General features: G+C 41.4%; 1 protein-coding gene across 10 annotated transcripts in view; it reads right to left on the bottom strand.

Annotated features, from left to right (window-relative positions):
• Nucleotides 1-1,488: 1,488 nt before the first annotated feature.
• Nucleotides 1,489-23,394, bottom strand: part of TBX5 (T-box transcription factor 5) — a 102,364-nt gene continuing 80,458 nt past the window's right edge. For all 10 annotated transcript variants that reach the window (XM_044275311.1, XM_044275310.1, XM_044275314.1 and 7 more), the window contains 4 exons: nt 13,561-13,713; nt 11,197-11,288; nt 5,226-5,455; nt 1,489-3,120 (listed from right to left, as the gene is read on the bottom strand). In XM_044275311.1, the coding sequence (XP_044131246.1) occupies nt 2,546-3,120; nt 5,226-5,455; nt 11,197-11,288; nt 13,561-13,713 (1,050 nt within the window). In that variant the 3' untranslated portion in view covers nt 1,489-2,545. The remainder of the gene's footprint in view (nt 3,121-5,225; nt 5,456-11,196; nt 11,289-13,560; nt 13,714-23,394) is intronic.

The raw sequence follows: 23,394 nt of genomic DNA, 5'->3' as shown, positions 1-23,394 counted from the left end.
TAAGGTCTGGAACAAATTCCAGGTTTCCTGATTCTTGGCTCATGTTGGCAGATCCATTGCCGCCTTTCTTCCTAAGTACCCCCCTGAGAGATAGCTGTGGTTTCTTGTTTCTTTCGTTGCCTATCCATGCATGCTCAGTCACAAAAATCTTGAGGCAATCAGGAGTGATGATTACTTAACTCCTTGGTCTAGAAATAGTTGCTGTCAGCTATGTTAGTGGAATGTGGTTTTCTATGAAAAATGCATTTGTAACAACAAAAATTTCTTATGTCTCCTCTTAAAAAATACTTTTTGCGCCCTCTAAGATAAAGATCCCATATCCACATTTCAGTACTAACTCTTGTCTGTAACTTGCTCGGCTACTTAATAAAGGGCAAATCTAATTGAGTGTGTTTTTTTACAATTTAAAACAAACCTGTAGTCAAACATGCTTTTTAGAATATTGCCTACTTTCTCGTCAAGATATGTCATAAAATCTTAATAGGTGAGGGTCCTACCTCTGGCATCTCAACCTTAGGATTCCAGTCAATGCTTAGCTCTTTCAATAACTCCCATAGACAAAAATGGAGAGCTGCACACACAAGCATAGCCACCTCTGCACTGATTGATGTCATAGAATCCCCCATCCTGATGAAGGTCATATTGATGAGACCTGCACCAATCGGGCATTTATGACACGTTCTGTGCTGAGTTCTTGTCTTCCGGCATAGAGTTCCGTCGTCGGGGCTCTATGCCGGAAGTATCCTAATGCATTCTGAATGGAGTGAAATCCGTTCAGGATGCATCAGGATGTCTTCAGTTCCGGAACGGAACGTTTTTTGGCTGGAGAAAATACCGCAGCATGCTGCGCTTTTTGCTCCAGCCAAAAATCCTGAACACTTGCCGCAAGGCCGGATCCGGAATGAATGCCTATTGAAAGGCATTGATCCGGATCCGGCCTTAAGCTAAACGTTGTTTCGGCGCATTGCCGGATACAACGTTTAGCTTTTTCTCAATGGTTACCATGGCTGCCGGGACACTAAAGTCCTGGCAGCCACGGTAAAGTGTAGTGGGGAGCGGGGGAGCAGCATACTTACCGTCCGTGCGGCTCCCGAGGCGCTCCAGAGTGACGTCAGGGCGCCCCAGGCGCATGGATCACGTGATCGCATGGCACGTCATCCATGCGCATGGGGCACTCTGACGTCATTCTGGAACGCCCCGGGAGCCGCGCGGACTGTAAGTATGCCGCTCCCCCGCTCCCCGCTCCTACTATGGCAACCAGGACTTTAATTGCGTCCTGGCTGCCATAGTAACACTGAAAGCATTTTGAAGACGGATCCGTCTTCAAATGCTTTCAGTACACTTGCGTTTTTCCGGATCCGGCGTGTACCTCAGGCAAGTGGAGTACACCCCGGATCCGGACAACGCAAATGTGAAAGAGGCCTAATAAATAGTTTTTGCATAATAGAAATGTGTGTAAGAAATTTTCCCAAAAAGATGAAGCAGAAAAAATATATTATCTTTTATTATATAACAATATCAAAACACAACAGTTAACAAACGGAACACAGCGTGTTTCTGGAGAGGGCACGGACCCAAAGCCCAGGCATGACAGGAGGTTAGAATGGCAACAAGATTGCTGGGAAGTAGCTCAAATTTATCACTGCAACCTTAAAAATCACTCAGTGATAAACATGCTTTAGTAGACCCATTCTTTTAAGAGTGTTTCAATAACAAAATGTATTGGTCAAGGGAGATGCTTTTGTAACGTTGTACTTGAAAACAAAAGGGGTAGGATCTGGGTGAAATGTATAAATGTTGTACCAAGGATGACCACAAATAAAAAAAAAATTAAAACCTGAAGCTGAATAGACTTGGGCTATTTGGATGTGTTATGGTTTGAAAAAAATGGTTTTGTGTTGTGTTAAATATCACATCTTGTACACATACACTTTAGGCTGTGTGTACATTTATGTGTGGATTTGTAAATGTATTAGCCCGTACCCCCCCTTTAAAAAAATAAAAAATAAAATTACAACACTAGAATATCCTGCAAGGCATAGATGCATGATGGAATCATTGCCGCTCTCTAACACAACCTTGCTGTGTCCACTTTTTTGCTGACGTTTCTAAACCCATAGTTCCAGCCTCCAATATCACACAGTGTAAGACACTGCAAACACCAATTATTTATGGCAGAGGCATGCAGGTGAATTCATGAAGTGCATGAGTTTTTTTTACTTTCTTTCTTACATATGTGGGCACCATCATGGTGCAGCCTGCTATGTGAAGTGCAAAGCCTTTCCATAGGCTCTTTCCAACAGACTTATTTTTTCCACCAACATATCGGCCATCCAACATTCCTTTCTGTCCTATTTGTGATTCTGGTGTCATAAGAAATAGGGAGAAAGTGAAAGACCAAGGTGAATGTTTGTTTGTTTTGAGGTGTTCAAGGAATAACAGCTCATAGTACAATTCTTGTCCTTTCGACATATGTCCACTTTGTGCAGTCCTAGAGACACTTTGCTTAGACTTTACCCAACACATTTGTCTCATGCCTGCTTTGTTAGCTGTTCTCATTCCAGTCTGGCACCATGCCCACCCCATGGACAGAGTGGTACTGATGTGGGGATAGGGTCCGTGGAACACCATGTGGGTAAAGGAAGTCAGAGGACTGAAGTGACGAGGCCTGTTGTAATCCAGACTGTGGAGCAACTTGCCTCACAATGGCCTGGTGAGAAGGTTGATGTTGAAACATAGTGTGGGTTTCGGCAGATTGTGTACCAGCATGGTTACCCAGTCTGGGCATGAGTGAGCTGGAGGTGAAGTGAGCAGAGAAGTGCTGATAGGGCAGTCGTTCCATGGATTGCATCCCTCCTCCCACAGTACAGCTGCCATAGGATGGTACACTCGACCAACTATTACAAGAAATGTCTTCTATGCCTGTAACTTGTTCTGTGGCAGGTGTTGAATTAGCGTACATACAGGCCTGGCGTTGGGCAGAATCTGTGCGAAAGGATGTTGAAGATGAAGAGGAGGAGGATGGCTGCGAGTACCCAGACCTGTAATATGGGTCTTCCTCACTAGGAGATGTATCCATATAGGGCTTCTTATAAGTATGTTCAGCTGACTCTTCACTCGCTGCAGAGGAGAAAATAAAGGTTTCTTAAAGAGAGCATATATTTATCACGCATAATACACAAAATCTATGATGATGATTAATTGTCATTAAACATATTAGCAGATATGCTAAACATAAAACATTTTCCGTTTAATGCTTATGAGACTACATTAAGAGATGATCTTACCTGAGTCGGAATACTGCATATCATATGCAAGATACAATACAGCCATGAGATTTATAGAAGGGGAAGGCGTGGTGCTGATTTGTTCCTCACATATTCTTAAAGGGATTTTCTGGCAGTTTAATATTGATGGCCTGTCCTAAGGAAAGGCCATCAATATTTGATCGGCGGGGTTCCAACACGCTGATCAGGTGTTCTGCAGTAGCTCCAATGCCAGAAGTCAGCATCGGATCTACAACTTTGTATTTTATGTATAGTGGACTGAGCTGGTTACTGCAGTGCTACTCCCCTTTACCCCGATCCAGCTCCATCCACTACAGAAATGGACAGAGCAGTGTAGTTTGGAAGTTAGCATTGGAACTAGTGCAGAACAGTTGATAAGTGAGGGTGCAGGTCATCAGAACCAGCCAATCACATAACAAAGTATGGAAAACCACTTGAATTGATTCAATGAAGTTTTACTCTCTGCCCTGTGGTATTCTCAATTTTTAAATAATCTATTAAACATTTTAACAATATATCACAATGAAAAATTAATTTTAAACCCTATCCCCAATCCCACCAAAAAAGGGAAAAAAATCACTTAGTGATCAATGAAGTTTTACTCTATGTCACTTGGTTACCCGCTGTAGGCTCCATCTCTAATTGTCAATTTTCCATTAGCTCAGCTCCATCAGGATGGTGACTAGCTGCTGTGATGTCTCCCATACACAGTGCACAGATTCTTTCTATAGCACCCCCTCATAAGCTGCAGCAGCATGCGTGACATTATACACCAGCCCTGAGCAGTTTAGCTGTGAATCCAACACTGGGGTGGGACAGAAAACTTACTAGAGCTAGTAGCAGCCCCTGATTATGTCTCAATGTCTGTCTCTCACTCTGCAGCTGCTTACTCCTCCCCTTCAACTCTCCATAAACTTTTTAAGGGCAGCATGTAACCTGATAAGTCAGTGAGCTGATAATTTGTCATATCTCTCAAGATGGATTTTAGTAGCGAATTGAGAGTAAATGATCAGTGCAGGAGTCATGGGGAGAAGAAGATGCATTTTTTGCTAATAAGATATATTACAAAGTTTCCTACTGTTGCACTGGTGCCCAGTGCCTGCCGCTGCATTCCTTCCTGTGAGCCACCCTCCACTGTCCAGCCCTCTTCCTCCATCTCCAGTGGTTCCGTTGCCAGAGTGTTCTGCAGGCCGCAGCCTGCATGTCTGGTCCTAAGGCACTCAAGCCTATTCCATAGAGTACACACAAGCTCACTCATAGCCTCTTAAAAGGCCAGCATGTGAGCATCCAATGCCTTTCCCAGTCAATGGCTGTTTGACCATGTGTGTTTAAGGTGCCCTCCCCAGTCGGTGAGCTTTAGGTTACCTAATCTCTAGTTACCAGCAAAGGTATTATTCTCTGTTTTACTACCTGTGTACTGAACTCCGGCCTGTCAACTGACCTTTGCTTGTTTCTTGTATTGCCCCATTGCCACCTGTCCTGACATCAGACTTGTTTTTGAGATTTATTGTATGCTGCTTGCCACAACCTCAGTCTAATACTGGACTGCATATATTGCCTGAAAGCTCAGTGCATCGCACCCTTGTCTCTGACAGCTGTGGGTCAGCTGCCAACGACACCAGGATGATCTGAAAGTAGTGACCTGATGTGTCCCCTGTGGAGAAGGTCAGATCCCTGTATAGGTTTAAAGGGTGAAAACCAGGGGATTGCAAAGATAGTGCCCTTAGAGTTGGCCCAAAGTCAAACTGGTTAGTTGTTACAGAGGGTCCACATCCAGTGCCTGTAACACTTTTATTCACTTATAATTTATAGTTAACACACATCGTAACAGGTTTAAAATGAACTTTTTTTTACTACTCCTTCACTCAAGTTAGAAAAATAACAGCATACATCTTTAATGTGGCTCTCTTCTTTTAATCACTAATCATGTCCACTTACCTTTTCTTTTTGTACAGTGGTATATAGGTCCAGGCTCATGCGGCAAGGAAGAATATGAGTTAGAAGGAGGCATTAAGTCCTGAGAGGTGCTGCTTACACCATTCTCACACTGAAACTGGGAACTGAGGTTTGAGGAACTAGTTATATTGCGTGATTCAGAGGGGAATGGGCTGTGGTTAGATGAAACCTTTTGTCGCACAGTGCTCCTTGGAACAACAGGATACTCCTTGCTGCAGAAAAAACATAAAATAATAAAATAACATATAATTCAAGGAGAATTTGCACAGCAAGCCTTAATTTAGTCTAAATTGCAGATCAAAAGGTTTATTCCAACATTTTTTAATTGGTTCTAGAACATGTTTTTTTGTGGTTGAAAAAGCTAAGCATATGTAAGTTACTGAAATGTATCTGTCAACCGTCAGTCACCAAACATTGCTGTATGGTGGAAAGCCTTGCTTTTATTTTTGTTCACATGTTCTCCCTGAAGGATCAATTGTCCATTCTGTTACTTGTATAATTAATACAGAACTTTGTAGAAAGCAGACTGCTCATTTGGTCTTTTAACCCTATAACACACTCGCTTCACATGACGTACATGTGAAGCGAGCTGAGGCCACTCTATATACAGCGTAGGCCGACAGTCACAGCAACTGGTATCTGAGATATCTACCATCTTGGTCATTTAACTCCTCAGATGCCCCAGGCAGGGCTTAATAGGAACATTATAATGTTACCATAGACTACAATGGTAAAACACCACAATCCATAGCATAACAGACCAAGGGAGCTAAAAAAAGTAAAAGTAATCCTATAGAATTTATCCAACTAATACTGAAACAGCCAGTCACATAAAATAAGATGGTGCTGTCATCTAAAATCGAATGAAAAAGTAAATAAACCCTTTAGAACCACTGGGATTTTCACATTGATTAGTAATAAAATGTTGTATTTTATTGTAGTAGTCTTTTATTGTAGTAAACATCCACATTGCCGAGAGGAAAGGTAAGTTAACCTGTAGTTTCCTCTTCATCAGCAAATCACTTCCACCAAACATTTCTTGTAGCTGCAAATCAGATTTGCACAATGTTGAGAAGGAATTTTGGTTAATTCCCCCATGCAATGTGTTTCGGCTTGCCAATACTTCAGGGATGCCCTGCATGCACAGCTCTCTGCAGGGCATGCCATGCCATCCATAGCATCTAGATAGGGTTAAGATCAGGACTCTTCCAAAACATAAATCTTCTTTTTCAATCACTCTTTAGTTGATTTACTTGTGTGCTTTGGGTCATTGTGTTGTTGCATCTCCCAATGTCTCTTCAGCTTGAGGTCATGGACTGCTGACTTTACATTTTCTTGTAAATTATTTGGATCCACCTTATTTATTGTCCTTTCATTGTTCCTTAATGCTCCCTCAATGACTGCAAGGTTCTCGGGCCCCTTGGAAGCAAACCCACCCTGAACCATGATGATTCCTTCAACATGCTTCACAGTTGATGAGATGATGAGATTTTGGAGTTTGTGTGCAGTAATCTTCTTCCTGCAAACACAGTGTTGTGCATTTGGGCTAGAAAGTTTCATTTTTATCTCATCTGCCCATAGGACATTTTCACAGCATTGTGAAACATTCAGGTGGCCTTGGGAAAACTATTTTTTTTTTTACAGCAGCAGCTTCTTTCGTGGTGTTCTTCCATGAACACTATTCTTGTTTTAGTTTTTTCATATATTTCATATATTTTTTATTTTTGTCACAGAATATTATTGGGTTATTGTAGGTGGTGATTCAGTCACAGTATTGTGGTGTTATATGGTCATGTTATGGTGGCATTTAGTTGTTTTATTGTAGTATTATTTAGTTACTATATGGTGATAATGTTTACATTTATTTATTATGCTTTCTTTAATGATAATTTTTAATGGAAGCACAATCATTTCATTATTTATTATTGATCTCTCTGATTAACACTGGGCAACTATTATTGACAATGCCACGACAATAATTGGGCAGTATAAATAGGCTTTTATTTCCAACTGTATTCAGTCTTAGTGCCTAGGGCAGTGTGAGCTGTAAATAAGGCCCTCACTGTAGGGCAGATTTATTTAGGAAAATATTGTAGAATTATGCATTTGAATTATATTTTGAAACATATTTATTGAAAAGCCTTTTACCCTATGCTACATGTCAAGTGTTAGTATGAAATACAGTTTGAAAATTGGCACAAAGTGCTCCAGTTCTGACCTGTCAATTTTTTTCACTTTATTGGCAAATAGATCAAGTATATGCAAAGACTCAGGGGGATTTATCAAGCTGGTGTAAAGTAGAACTGACTGATTTTTCACAGTTCCTTTGGAAAAAGAAATGTGGACTATGATTGGTTGCTTATACTTGATCTATTTGCCAATAAAGTGAAAAAAAAACTAAGAAATGCTTATAAATGTACTTCAGTTTACCATTAAAACATCTAACAAAAATCTCCCCCTTAATATTTTACAGTGTTGACCCTTCTTTTTAAAGACTTCAGCAATTCGCCCTGCCATTCTAGATCTCAGCTTCTGGGCCAAATTTTGATTGATGGCAACCCATTCTTGACTAATCAGTGCTTGGCATTTATCACAATTTCTGTATTTTTGTTTGTGATTTGGGGAGTTTTCCAGCCAGGGAACCAACATTGCAATGTTTTGTTCACTGAGCCACTTGGTTATCATTTTTGTCATGTGATTTTGCTCCTGGATCAGAGGAACTTCTCTTGGAGGATGTTTTGATACCATTCCATATTCATGGCAGTGTTCTTAGGCAAACTTGTGGGTGAGCCCACTCCCTTGGATGAGAAGCAACTTCACATATGGTTTCAGGATGCTTTAGTGTTGGTATGACACGGGACTCATGGTAGCACTCACCTTTTCTTCTTCAATTGTTTTCCAGATTTCTCCAACCAGTCTGAACGGGGCTTCATCAGAGAAAATAACTTTACACCAGTCCCCTGCAGTCTAATCCCTGTACTTCCTGAATGTCAGCCTGTTCTTGATGTTTTTTCTTGGAGAGAAGTGTTTTTTTTGTTTCCCATGTTGACACCAGGCCATCCTCCAAAAGCCCTAACCTCCCTGCAGTCACACCTGCCTCCTGCTGCCATTCCTGAGCAAGCTCTACACTGGTGATCACCCGATCCCATAGCATATCACTGTAGGACATAGTCCGGGCACTTGCTAGACTTTCTTGAGCGCCATGAATTAAACATCTCTCCTTGTAGTTTTTGATGATCCAATAAAGTGTTGATTTAGGTGCAATCTTACAAGCAGCAACCACTCTGTTCCCCTAATTCAATCAGCATGACAAACTGATATCAGTTGGCTTGTCTTTGTCACCACTTTCTCCTGAGCTAACGAAAATATCACTGAATGATCAATGGTGTTAGCAGGTCTTTTTTGTCAGGGCTGAAATGCAGTGGAAATGTTTTTTTGTGATTTAAATTAATTTTTATGACAAGGAATGACATTCCAGTTAATTGCAATTCTTCTGATCACTGTTTATAACATCTAGAGTTAATGCAAATTGCCACTATAAAAACTGAAGCAGCAAACTTTGTTACAACCATAATTTGTGTTGGTCTCAAAACTTTAGGACATGACTGTAAATTCACTATACTCAAAGGACTTGTTCTATAAGGACCTACATTTATGAGCCATCCACTGGAAAGGAATAGCTGGATATTACTTCCCCTTCTGATAACAGCAGATCACTTGGAGCTAGATGCTAATCACTGGTCCAGCTTTCATTTAGAAAAGTGTTTTATTTTGAGACAAACTGTCACGAACCAGCGGGTGTGAACCCACTGTGCCACGTGTCCTACCTCCTCTGAGTGTGTTGTCTAAGTAAACCCCTGGATCTTCACAGTACCCCTGATGGTGGGGATAGACTTTCCCGAGGGGAACACCGGGTCGCTACCTCTTGAGGAAGATAGACACACGAGGCAGCTGGTTCAGGCGGACCAGGAGGTACCTGAGAAAGGTACCAGAGGTGCAGGACCAAAGGATGAGGCAGAGGCGTAGTCAGAGAGGCAAAAGGTCAGGGCAGGCGGCACAGGTACAGGTCAGGCAATCTGGGTTGGCGACAGGAGAGTCAAGGCAAGCAGGTAGGGATATAACGGGTAGCAGAGTCGAGGAATACAGATACGAGTCAGGAACACAAGAACACAAGCTGAAAACAGGAACCTTAGCAGGACACAGGGACCTTGACACTGAGGCATCTGGGAAGGGGGTTGAGCCACTTATATATGCACAGGAGGGCTATGATAAGTCAGCGAGGTCACATGACCAAATCCATAAAGCCCAGGAAGTGATGCGCGCCAGCCCTTAAGGAAGTGCTGCAGGAACAAGCAGCAAGCATGCTGTGGCCAGGGCTGAGAGCAAACTGTGGAGTGGATCCCAGAACAACAGCACCCACACAGACAGATCACTGCTGAACACGGCGCCTGTGACCGTGGCGGTAAGCAGGAGCACAGTGGCACACAACAGCCGCTGTTACACAACCCTATAACCATTTAAGGACTAATGACTCATTCAACATGTAAATGCCCACAGGAGAATTTTACCTTTTGGAATTACATAAAACATTGAATTCAAATGTCACACTTTATTTTTATATTTTTCTTATGGCACAAATGCTGCTTTAATGTGGTACCAGAAAATAACCAGTATCTTTTAGTTTTACAGGGTTCCTTCCAAATTTTATGTTTTTGTACTTATATATTTTTAGTTTATGCACAGAAATGTATACCCATCTACAGTATACTAAATATGTATACTTTTTGTTCAAATGCTAGAAAACACAAATTTTATTTGCTCTTAACTCTTATTTTGGACATTTATATGGAGCTAAAGTTTTAAACCTGCATACAGAAATTTTTAATGTGTAAGTAAGAGCAGATATGGGTGGGGCTGGGTAGACAAAAATCACTGACAAAATTATTTGGATGTGGAATAACATAATCGTTATATGGATACATTATTACATGTGCGTATGACACCAATGACTACCCCCGGTCACATAGTCATGGGGTCAACCTGAAAATTTCTGTCACATTTTGGGGACTCTAAAAAAGTGGGTGGAGCCACAAACAACCAATCAGATTTTCCCTATTGACTTCAATGAAAAACCTTGCATCCAGTTAATGCAGAATGGTCCTGGCCATATAGGTTTGTTGATGAAGTGGTTTCGTTTTTTTAATTTTTAGTTTAAGGTTCTTTTTAACTTTGCATTTCCTTTAACTTTTCGTGCAAGGTATATTAGGTAAAATTGGGATTTTTTAAATCAAATATTTTTGTTTTTCATATTGTGTGGTACATAAAGTAAACAAACAGAAGCTGGGATCTGAATTAATATAGAAGTCTGAATTTATTTAGGCATCTAGTCTGGGTTCTACATGTTTTGTGTTGCTACACAGAGTCAGGATGAGCTGTAGAAGTGAGGTGTCTTTGCAGTCATGGAGAAGGAGAAACATTAACATGGTGGTCTGGGTTGGATGGAGATAAAAAGGAAAGCCAAAGACCTCAATTGGAGAATATATCACCTGTGAGTCACCTGGTTTGACACTTATGTATTTTGTCTGTGACACTATCTAATCAATACTACATTCTCTTATACAGTGTATATGGTGATAATATTTTATAGACCTTCTGGTAGAGACATGGTATTTAGCCCGTTTATGGCAGTAGTTTTATATCATGGTAGCATACATGTCTAGCAAACCAAAACAGCAATATACTTCTATACCTGCCTGTGAGGATGGTGTTTCTGTGTTCCAATTGTATTTTTCTTCTTGTGTTGATGGTGTGGTTTTCATGGGAGTGAAAAGGTGCATGACCAAACAAAGCAAAATATGCTGCTTTTTACTCCTCAAAACCTAGATTTAGATCCTGAATCCACTCCTGACTTTTTGTCATTCTTTAAACTAAAGAAGATATAATGAATGCATACCTTTGCATCCTGGACATACGATGCAGCTCCATATCATCACTTCCTCGAAATCCCTTGGCAAATGGGTTGTTTTCAATCTTTAACTGGGTTATCTGTTGTAAGATATAACTGTAATCAGAATGTTGCATTGTGGAAGTTTAGGCAGTATAGTATTTAAATGGAAGCTGTTGTCTTGGGAATTCTATGCAGCATGTTACAGAGAGATGAGCAGGTTGATATACAGTTTTGTGAGAAAACGCTTAGTCGTACTTGCATGTTATTCATTTATATCCCTGCTTTCTTTATCCTTAGGAGTTCAATGGTTGGTCCTACTTTGTGAGTAACAGGTATTTCTATATGCATATATAGGGTATACTGGCAATCAATTGGACCTCTAAGTATAGAAAGAGCAGGAATTTAAATGAATAGATTGCAAGTTTTACTGAATCTTTCCACAAAAGTATATTTTCTTCTTCCCAGCTCCTTCTGCTCTATAGGATGCCTGTAGATCAGACATCATGCTTAATATGATAGGTTCAAGTTAAAGGAGCTTTCCCACCATAGATATTTATGGCATATCCACAGAATACATCATACATGGGGGACCTACTTATGGCTTATCCAGGCATAGCCACCTCCATGCAATCTTTGCCTGGATGCATTGTCCTCCTCATCTAGTGGAATGGAGCTCATGGGACCCCTTGCTCTCCTGATAGATGGGGTCCTAGATGTGGGACATTCATCTTCATGTGGTGATTACTGATAGTGTTACTCTTATTGAAGTATTAAAGTAATGCAGAAATCAGGAACTTAAGATTTTGAAGTCAGAACCCCTGCTTTAGCGTAAAAATGCTAGAACAGAGTATTATATTCACAGACTAAGGACTCTAAATAGATGAAAAGTGAGAACACATATATATTGGGCACCTCATTCTGTTTATTGGATTGCACATACTCTGCCTGCCCTGACCATTCTTTTGCCTGATCCCTCGGTGCCTCCGCACTGGTGTCTCTTGACGCCCAATGGGTCAGTAGTCACTTGAACAGAGACTACTCAACGAGGCATCAGCCTTGTGGTTCCCAGGCAGTGGAGTCTAGATCATTTTACAGGGGTTAGGCCTAGTTCACACGAACGTATGGCTTTTATAGTTTTTTGCGGTCCGTTTTTCACGGATCCGTTGTTCCATTTTTGAGTTCCGTTGTGTTTCCGTTTCTGTTCCATTTTTCCCTTCCGTTTTTCCGTATGGCATATATAGTATACAGTAATTACATAGAAAAAATTGGGCTGGGCATAACATTTTCAATAGATGGTTCAGCAAAAACGGAACAGATACGGACGACATACGGATGCATTTCCGTATGTGTTCCATTTTTTTGCGGACCCATTGACTTTAAAGGAGCCACGGAACATGATTTGCGGCCAAATATAGGACATGTTCTATCTTTCAACAGAAAAACGGAAATACGGAAACGGAATGCATACGGAACACTTTCCGTTTTTTTTTTAAATGAATGGTTCCGTATACGGACCGTATACGGAACACAAAAAAAACGGCCCGTACACTCGCAAAAAAAACGTTTGTGTGAACTAGGCCTTAAGGTGTAAAGACCAGGGGGCTACTTAGGTAATACCCTTAGCAGCCAGATCTAGTCAAATGATAGAGCGGCTCCACATCCACTTTTATAGCCTCTGTTATTGTTTTATCAATATTTTAATTGTTTCTTATCGATATATTACTGCTTAAAAAAATCTCACGAAATTTCGCAAAAACGCAATTGATAACATGTGTGAATCAAGTTGCAGCTTGCTGGAGAATACGGTACATACAACACATTTCCAAGCTAAAAATCTGCGGCATTCTTTTGGCCAGTTGTCAGGCCATGCAGTTTACAGTGAGATATTTTATAATTCTCCCCTCCTTCCTTAATTTCAAATGCGAAGATGAAATTCTTTCCAAGGGTCTGTATATATTTTTATTTCTTTCTTCTTTTTAACATTTCTCCACATGGGCAAAATAGTTCACTTTATATACAGATGTTACAGAAGAAAAAAGCATTGGCTGGCTGTGCCTCTTTCCAGAAACCCGTAAAATGTGTCTATAAGCCTGAGAGAGGCTTGGCAGCTCAGAAAAGGACCATTGGTTGAGCTTTTTTTTCATTAACCCTTTCACTGCTTACCCAGACACTAATCTTTACTGTTTTAATTGTAAGTAGAAATTGAAGATTTTAAGTTCCATGGTTTCAAAGTACTCGCTTTCTCCCAACAGAGGGAAGCATTCGCAGCAGTAGTGCTGTTTCATTTGTTTCCAATTTAATTTGCCACCGAAGTGTCAGGTTAATATTACTTGTGGTGAGCGAAACAAGCCAGTGGCAAGAAGTTTTTACCTTGTGGTTTTGGTAAGATGTTACAGCTATAAATGCAGTCTCTGAGAAAACATGGGTACAGAAAGCGGTGTTCTTGGACCCAAATCCATTGTTTTCGTCTGCTTTAACTATGTGAAGCCGTGGCTGGTATTTGTGCATAGAATTCAGAATGATCTAAAAGAGAAAACACAGCATTAACATGTCGATCAACGGATATTAATAATGCAGAATGTCTAGGCTTATGGCTATGTTAGCAATAGACGTTTTTATCTTTATGTTCTAAAAACGCAAGGAAAGGAATAGGGGGAGAACAAACCCAACACTGATGATCCAGAAGAGTAGAGAAGAAAGGAGAAGCCTTTGGAAACACAGATGTGTGGTTCCATGCTTATATTCACATGTGAGTGAAGTGCAATATTATAAAATGGAATATTGGATGAACTGCAAGAGTGCACTTGTTTTGTCGGGGTACTAATATAAATGTACAGGTGATTGAACTGTTGTCTGTGTGTATGGTTACTTAGGTGAAAGCTAAAGGGGTTATCCAATCCTTCCCCCCAATGCCCGGGTCATTATAGGGGTTGGCTAACCCCTTAAAAGTGGATATACTGGGGACAATAGTTGGGCCTACTATCAGGAAGGAACATTAGTATGGACGCTCGTTCCTGATAACCTGCCTGTGTCAAGGTGCTGCACGTCACCTGATGAGCAAGCAAAATGCTCATTCATTGGGTAAAATCATTGTATATGCAGACACCTCATTCATCATTTCTGGGCAGATCGTGTGCCAAAACAGAATTCTTCTGCCCAGAAATGATGAATATATATGAGGACAAGCAATTGTAAATGCAGCTCATCACCTACACTGATAACAAGGCGATTATTGGGAGGAAAGGGTTTCTTCCCTATAATTGCCTGCGCAGTCGGCACATGGAAATGCATCTTTACAGCTTTCTATGAATGATCCATTAAACAGTGCAGACCTATGTAACGCTATGGTTACATACTACAAACAAACCCTTGTAAGAAACCTCCAGGGTTAACTAATGAACTGGGGCAGATTTACTAATCCTTTCGAATACTTAGACGGTTTAAACTTAGGAATGCCTTTAAACTCTTAAAGGGGCTATCTGCTGTTAGAAGAGGCCGTCTCTCTGTAAGTGCAGCGGCTTCTTCCTAGGCCATGTGATGTCACTGTACATCTGTTACATGGCCTAGGCGCAGCACATCCCCAGTGAAGAGAATGGGGTTGAGCTGCAATGCCAAGCACAGCCGCAATACAATATACGGCACTGTGCTTGGGAGGGATGCCAGGAGCCCAGCGGCTCCCTGAAACAGCTAATCGCCGAGAGGCTGGGACTTGGACCCCCGCCAATGCGCTGATAATGACGTATGCAGGATGATAAATCGTGCACCCATTTGTTGGCTTAGTTTTACTCCAAAAATGCACCAAAATGCTTTCAATGTAAATGGACATACTACTGACAAATGATGAAAGAGCTCCATACTGTAGTAAGAAGCAAAATCTGGGACAGAGCCACCTAAAGCAACAAAAGAAACTAAAGCACCCTAGTGAAAATGAATAAGAAGCATTTGGGATTAGAAACAGAGAAAGAATAAAAACAAAGCAATAGTTCAGTTTCCACACTATTACGCTAAAGTCACATGCTCAGGTCATATTAGTTTTTTACACGATTTTTCAGAGAAAAAACTAAAATGCAATTAAAGCACAGCATGTGAAAAGATACATGCACTCTAAGGCTGGCAACACATGTCTGTATTCTGCACGCGCATCCTGGACCGGCTTAATGACCCAAACTTATTGCATCATAGATTCCTATAATGCAGTTATCTTGGGTCATTAAAGCTATGGTTGTCCAACTTGTCCAGAATATGGACTCCGGAATTTCGGAAGTGTGAATGTGGCCTTATTAGTTTGTCGTACCTGCATTATTGGTCTTGGTCTGGCAGGACGGCATTAATTTAGAGTAATATGGGATTCTAATTGAGCTTCACTGGTATCCATGGTGACAGTGTTCGCTTTGAAGCTCCTTCCTAGACATGAGCAAGTCAGATTGGGGTGTGTGGCTGATGTCCACGCCTACTTCCCCGATTGGCTGAACTGCAGACACACACCACAGAGGGTGGGGCGGCTTCCCTTTCAAAAGCCGAGCTGTGGATGGCGCGCTCACAGCCTCCACAGTGCCGATTACTGGCCGACCACACACCATCAGTCCACCAATTCCTTACCTAAGCTCCTAATGACGAGCGGGGTTATACCCACTGCAGAAATGCGTTGAGCGTGTGGGGTTACAGTCAGACCCACACTGGGCCGACTGTCTGTTCTATTTTTAGCTTGAATCTGGTTCACAGGGCTGCAGAGAGGGTAATCATCATCAGTGCAGGGCTAAAGCATTGCAGAGAGGTTCCTCCTGCGATGCTAAAGATGGCAACTGGGACACACAATGACCGGTGCTGACCTCCAGCAGGGGGTCATTCTGTGCACCAGTTTTCCAAAGCATTGGCTTCAGGGGTACAAGTAGTCCTTAGTGCTCCCCTGGACCCACTACCTGGCTAATCTGTGAGGGTAGTGGTATTACACCAACAAGGAGGAACCCTAACATCTCAATAACAGTACCTCCTGGTGCACCACAGGTGTGTATCTTGAATGCTTGAGGCACACCAGCAGAACAATATCACTGGGTAACATATGCTTCTTTACCAGTGCAATATATCCTTTATGCCTGATTCAGTTCTATTTGGGCCGCTGCCCGATTTTTTGATATTTATCAATACAGTTATTGTTATTTTATGTTATTTAACTTTCTATTTAGGCGTGAACCGAGCAATTTCCCAGAACGTATACTGTTACTGTCCTGGCTTAGTAAATCCGTACTTGCATTTTTGCACATGTTACAGGGCAGCATATATTATTGCTCTACAAACAGTGATGTCTAATCATTACTTTGGGTTAGTTGTGACTGACCACTGGATATGGATGCTTTTAATGCAGACTTTTAAGGTGTTCTCTGACATAATTCAATCTTCTGTTAAAGGTTAATTAATGTCACCCACTGCTCCGATTCAGAACTCTAAAGATTTCCACTCCTGAATAGGAAAATCTATAAAATTTACAGAATCTGGAAGCGTAACCATTTCGAGGGCTAGGTGCCAGGCTGAAGGAGCAGGCTTTTGCCTTCTCTTCCAAGGCAATTATGTTGATATAACATAAAAAACACAGATTTTAAAAAGAATATTAACTCTTCAATAACATATCTCCAGGGATTTCTACAGTTACATGTTGGGTGTACTAGAGATGGAATAGACATTGTTGTTGAGTTTTTAACACGTATACATGGATAATAAAGAGTATAGTCACATATTTCACTGTGTCAAATAATGTGTGCATTTCACCAAGCTATGAAGACATAAGTGGAGAATTATCATCCCCATATGCCTTGCCTTAGGCATTAAAAAGTCGCAAAACCCGGTTGAAATGCCATTGTGCCAAGATTTAGTCACAACTGCCATCTTTAACGCCCTAACACCCTAACCCTCACTGGTTTCCAAAAAAGGGGTCTGACATGGGCAGAGCCCTTGGCAGTAACACACTTATCATTATTTATGCAGAAACTGGAGTAAATGATGTCTGAAATCTAAGCCAGCTAAAATTTTAGTCTGCCACACGGACTGACATTTAATTTATGATTTATGACGAGGCTTGTGCCTAATCATGAATTAAATGCATCCTCTGGCGGCGCAGAGCAGCAGGGCCATAATTCCCCTACCTTGCACTGATGAGGACTAACAAACCTGAAACAGCTGTATGTAAGTTGGCATAAATGGTTCTATAATCATAGTTTGCATTTGTGTTTTGTATTAGTTAGCCAAAACAGAGTGGTTTAAACATGTCTTCACCGACTATCCTAAATTTAAGGTTTAACCCCATGTTTTGGGTTGTGTGATATAATTGGTGCAATGCAAGTATATTTTTTTTACTCAAATAGTACCTTGTTTATGTATAAAAAATGTGAAAATGGCTATTGTAAAAGTGCACGATCAATTCCTGTGGACCTAGTAGAGAGATGTGAGTGGTGTTATATATTCCCTGATGTCTAGAGAGTTGGTAATACTAGTAGGTTAGAGATCTACAAAATAAAAATCACATTCTAAGTTGATACTAGTCTACTGACTTCATAAAATGGCTTCCATCTTTACTTGTATAGATGTAAAGGAAATGTAGTCTTTGTCATTTAAAATGGATGACCACATGTACTTCATCACTACAACATGTGGCGTCAGCAGAAGCCAAGTCGCGCCAGCCATTGCAACAAGGGAGACATCCTAGCTTACGAGGCCCCTCTCATCCTGTTGGCTTAGCCAAATTCCTTTGACATGTAGGTAACTTGCAGGCCTCAGCGGTGAATGATCTAATGGCTTTTAATTTCATTACAGTGACTCTAATTGAGAGGCTACCGCTGCACTATAGCTCTCGGGGGGGGCATGCTACCCTATTCCCTCAGTCTCTTCTCACAGTAGGGGCATGGCTGTTACCCCCTTGTGTCTGCCCAACCCCCATTCTCCCCCTGACTTCCCACCACTTTGCTGCAATAACGACATGCTTCGTTACACGCTGACTCTTTGTAGCCTTTAGAGATGATGCATCTGTCTGTGTATCTACCATCCAGATAATTCCCTGTGAGTTACTAACAGCATCTCAGGTTTGCGTGGTCAGGTAGAACGTCAGCAGTCATAAAATCCATTCATAAGAAAAGCAGTAGATAGAAATCACCTTTCTGTAATAAAAGTTCAGCAAGTAACAAAAAACAGCAAAATCCCCTTTTACTAATAGTGTAGGAAAATCAACTTCACTCCTTGGACTCCCTGATGAATATTTTTTAGCTGTGTTGTTTACATGGGTTGAGAATCAGGGCAATTATAGGTGCTGTAAGAACGCGCATTCCCGATAATTGCCCCATCTAAAAGAGCCTCTGATCACCTGATGAATAAGCAAATGCTCGCTGATCGGGTGATCACATCTTTCATGTGGCACATTGCCCTGTGTAAACATGGATGTCCTGCCAGCAAGCAATAGCTCTGTACTGGAACGAGCAATTGAGGCACTAATCATTTGTCCCTATACAGAGGAAGTGATTGCTCCATTCAGCTCCTCTCACAATCATGGTGGTCTGCATATACATGGGAAGATTTATGAAACCATCTAAAAGAAAAACTGTCTTCATTGTACATAGCAGTCAATCTCAGTACAGCTATGATTAAAGGGGTATTCCTATTAATGTCAGATAGTTGTAGGTCCTATCTCCTACATGTGCGGTGTGCTCTCCTTCACTTTGGAGGTCTCCATTCTGGACATCCCAGAGGTGGGACCTGCAACTATCTGACATTGATGGCATATCCTAGGGAGTCAACCCCTTTAAGTGTATTCACTTCAAGTCCTGTGTGTCAAGTAGAGGAGGTTGTTAGCAGGGACCCAGGTACACACTGGGGTTTCTTGCTATGTAGTATCATCATGCAGTGTCTTCATTCGGTGTCTTCATGGTCTCTACAATATCAAGGCCCAGATCAAGATTGGTTGAAGTTCCCTATTTTCTCTGATGACCGTGTCATATGACTGTGTAGCAATCTCAGCTGGATGTTTAATATGTATGGGGTGGTACAACATGTTGCATTTGAAGGTACTTATTCCTTTGTTTAATAGCTCATGCACACGACCGTATGTATTTGGCGGTCCGCAAAACACAGATCCACAAAATATCCAGATGATGTCCGTGTGTATTCCTTACTTTGCAGAACGGAACAGATGGCCCTAATAGAACAGTCCTATCCTTGTCCATAATGCGGACAATAATAGGACATGTTCTATTTTTTGTAGAACGGACATATGGACATAAGGAAATGGAATGCACTTCCGGTTTTTTTGCGGACCCATTGAAATGAATAGTTCTGCATACGGTCAGAAAAAAAAAAACACAACAGACACAAAAAAAGTATATGTTCATGTGCATGAGCCCTAACCTTGAGATAAATGGCAGAAATTCCCATCTTTTTTGGCAATAGTATTAATAGAGCATAAGCACCTCCTCTGCTACCTATGTAATCTTTTATATTGCTGGAAATACTTACAAACATTTCAAACTGCTAGGAGTGTCTGTGGGAAAAAACACTATGAGGTGAAAGCACCTGAGTGGTAGAAGCCTTTTGCCGTCCCTATAAACCAGCACTGACAACATTATTTTATGTGCATTGCAGCAGTCCAAGTGTCCCCTGGTGTTTAATCTGTATAAAATGTGCATGTCCACCTACTAAGCTGGTCGTACATGCTCAGTTTCATCCTTCAACTGCCATCAGCTGCATCTACTGTTAGAAGCTGTGACAGGATATGGAAACAAGTTCAAATATTTTATGCAGTTCTTGAAAAATAATTATAATATTTAAAATGAGAAGTGGTATTTTCCTTAATACTTCCTCTCTTTTGTGATCCATTCCTGATTTTGCCTTCAAAAGCTGCATACAAAACCTGTACCCTTACAGGGAAAAAGCTACAGCAAGAAGGAAGTGCCCCTGAGCTGTGATAGGGGTAAACTGCAGTAGAGAGGATACACCCCCTGAGCTGTGATAGGGGTAAACTGCAGTAGAAAGGATACACTCCCTGAGCTGTGATAGGGGTAAACTGCAGTAGAAAGGATACACCCACTGAGCTGTGATAAGGAAAGAACTGCAGCAGAAAGGAAGTGCCCCTGAGCTGTTATAGGGGTAAACTGCAGTAGAGAGGATACACCCCCTGAGCTGTGATAGGGGTAAACTGCAGTAGAGAGGATACACTCCCTGAGCTGTGATAGGGGTAAACTGCAGTAGAGAGGATACACCCCCTGAGCTGTGATAGGGGTAAACTGCAGTAGAAAGGATACACCCACTGAGCTGTGATAAGGAAAGAACTGCAGCAGAAAGGAAGTGCCCCTGAGCTGTTATAGGGGTAAACTGCAGTAGAGAGGATACACCCCCTGAGCTGTGATAGGGGTAAACTGCAGTAGAGAGGATACACTCCCTGAGCTGTGATAGGGGTAAACTGCAGTAGAGAGGATACACCCCCTGAGCTGTGATAGGGGTAAACTGCAGTAGAAAGGATACACCCACTGAGCTGTGATAAGGAAAGAACTGCAGCAGAAAGGACACACCTTCTGGGAAGGCACACACCCCACATCTGCCAGCTAGAAATACTAAAAATACTATAAATCTTGCAGAGTAAGGCCTCATGCACACAACCATGCCGTTTGTTGCGGTCCGCAAACCGCAGATCCGCAAAAAAACGGAAGCTGCCGTGTGCCTTCTGCAATTTGCGGAACGGAATGGGCGGCCCATTGTAGACAGGCTTATTCTTGTCTGCAAAACGGACAAGAATAGGACATGCTATATTTTTTTTGCGGGGCCTTGGAACGCCCTGTTGCAAAGATGTTTGTCTTCGATGCAAAGGATAGCATCCTCTGGCGTTACTAGTACTGCCTGCTTAGTACGTCCATCTGTGAGGTTCCTTCCAGTGGTCGAGCATGTGTGGTCAATCCTCCACTCTGTTCACTCAATGCAAGGGCACTGATCCTACAAATACGCCATAGGTAAACTTAGATTCTCCTGCCTCAGTCAGATCACTGAACCTAGTGAGGGCATTATCTATGAGTCACCATGGGACTTGTACTAAGCAGTGGTAGACATTTCTGATACTACTCAAAAAAAGATCCTTTCATACATTTGTTCCCTTCACCACACACACACACATATATATATATATATATATATATATATATACATATATATATATATATGTGTATAAGAGCATGAAAGTGCTGCTTCATTTCAAGCTGTCATGACCAGCACAGCTGCAGCCTAGGAGAGGACAATGGGAGTCTCCAGAATGGTATCATTTACTTAAAGGGTATTCTCATCAAAGATATTTTGGCACCTCCACCAGATATGCCAAAAAGTCTGATACATGTGGGTTCCACCGTTAGGACCCATATTTTTCAGAACTTAATGAATGGAGAGGTGGTTGCATAAATAACTCTGTTGACATCTCAATGGGAGCTTCGATAACTGCTGAGCTTTGTTGGGAAGTAAGGCTCATATAGATATGTATATAGCCACATACACAAGCACAGATGCTACTCATAATCGCAATCTATAGCAGGTGTCAAAAACACGACAAAATAAACAATGTATTTTTGAACAAAATATATTTTTAAGTTCACTAAATATTTCTTAAAAAGCATCTGTCTGCTGACTAAACCGCTATCTGGTTGTGGTGTTCCTAAGAAAAAAAAAGACTTTTATTCTTTATGCAAATGTGGGCTTCAGTGCATCAAGAGGCGGGACCTAGCCCATCAGTGCGCCTCATCTCAAAAGCTTTCCAGTGTTGGCCACACCCTTTGGTGCACTGAAGCCCTAATTTGCATAGAGAATACAAGTCTTTTTTTTCTCAGGAACATCTCAGCCAATTTTCACAATACAGGTATCACTTTTATCAGCAGGATGAACCCTACCAGGCAGTATATGTGGCTTAATAGTGTTGATCCTACTGATATATGCTCTTTAGTGTTAGATATGTCTCTCCCACTCATAAATTACAAAGAACAAGAATTTGATTCCGCAATTGTTGCAGTATTTATATTTTGTAACTAATAGTAATATGATTTTTCAAGATAAATAGGATTATCACCTAAAGAGATGAGTGTGTTTACTAGTCTGATAAAATAACGTTTCTCCTTGTGGAGACTGCCAAGTTGGTGCATGAAGTCTTATAGGCCGGGCAATGCTCCCTGGGTAAAGAGGACTATAAATACACTCTAATCCAGATGGACTGGTTCTGTGGTGGCTTCTAAAGTCAATATCTTGCCCTTTAAAAGGATGTATTCACATTCCCTTTTGTCCAGGGTGCATTGCCTTACTTATAAGACTCATTAAGTCACTTTGGCAGTCGCCCCCACCCCATCCCCAAACCCACAGCCAGCCAGTTCCCTGCTCTGTACTGATGAGGGGCAAAATCCCCAAAACAGCTGTCTGCGGATGGGTGTTTTTTTTTTTGTTATGGAAAAGATTTCTGGCTTTATATTGTCAAGTCACGTTCCAAGGCCTGTTTTAAAGGACCAGACATTGATTTCTAGGGTAGCCCATAAGTCCTTCCGGATAAGAGCTTATACACATCACCATAGTGTTTACTACTACCTACAATCAAGAAATGAGGAAATCTGTTTGGACTGAAATTTCCTATCACTGTACTCTAACATTCCAGAGCTAGCGTGAGTGGCGGAATTTCAGATTGCTCATAATGCCTTTAACCATTTTACTGCCAGCTATCTGGCAGCATGTTGAGCGTCTGTGAGAGTTATAGAAATTATTTACAACATCTTAGTTATGCCATCTTCAGGGGTAATCTACATGCATATGCAGGTTAAAGGGTTAAAGTAGACAAGATATGTCGAAATGGAATTTCCAGCTATTCTAACGGATGCTGATAGAATTTGCCTGTTGTCTTATGATAAATATACAGGCTCAAAGCGGGACTTATCTGTAGAAGCCTTTGAAGAGTGACTTAACCCCTGCAAGAGTGACTGAGGCTTGGAAGGAGCTGCTTGCACTTCCATCCGGCCTCATGTTGCCCTCTGCTCTCCTCGTTGCTTAGATCTCTTTGTCTCTGGAACTCCTTATCCAATAGTGGATGTGAGCTGGATTTGATCCTTTGTTTATTGCAAGAGATGTCTCTTTTGTCTCTTTGTTCATGCGAATTGAGAAGACCAAGTCAGTTTAGCTAATGAGGGTCATGCATCAAGTCTTTGATAGCAGTAG

The sequence above is a fragment of the Bufo gargarizans genome, chromosome 1 (assembly GCF_014858855.1).
Source record: "Bufo gargarizans isolate SCDJY-AF-19 chromosome 1, ASM1485885v1, whole genome shotgun sequence".
Classification (NCBI taxonomy): Eukaryota; Metazoa; Chordata; class Amphibia; order Anura; family Bufonidae; genus Bufo; species Bufo gargarizans.
The sequence above is the reverse complement of the archived record's forward strand: the minus strand, read 5'-3'. Positions and strand labels throughout refer to the sequence as shown.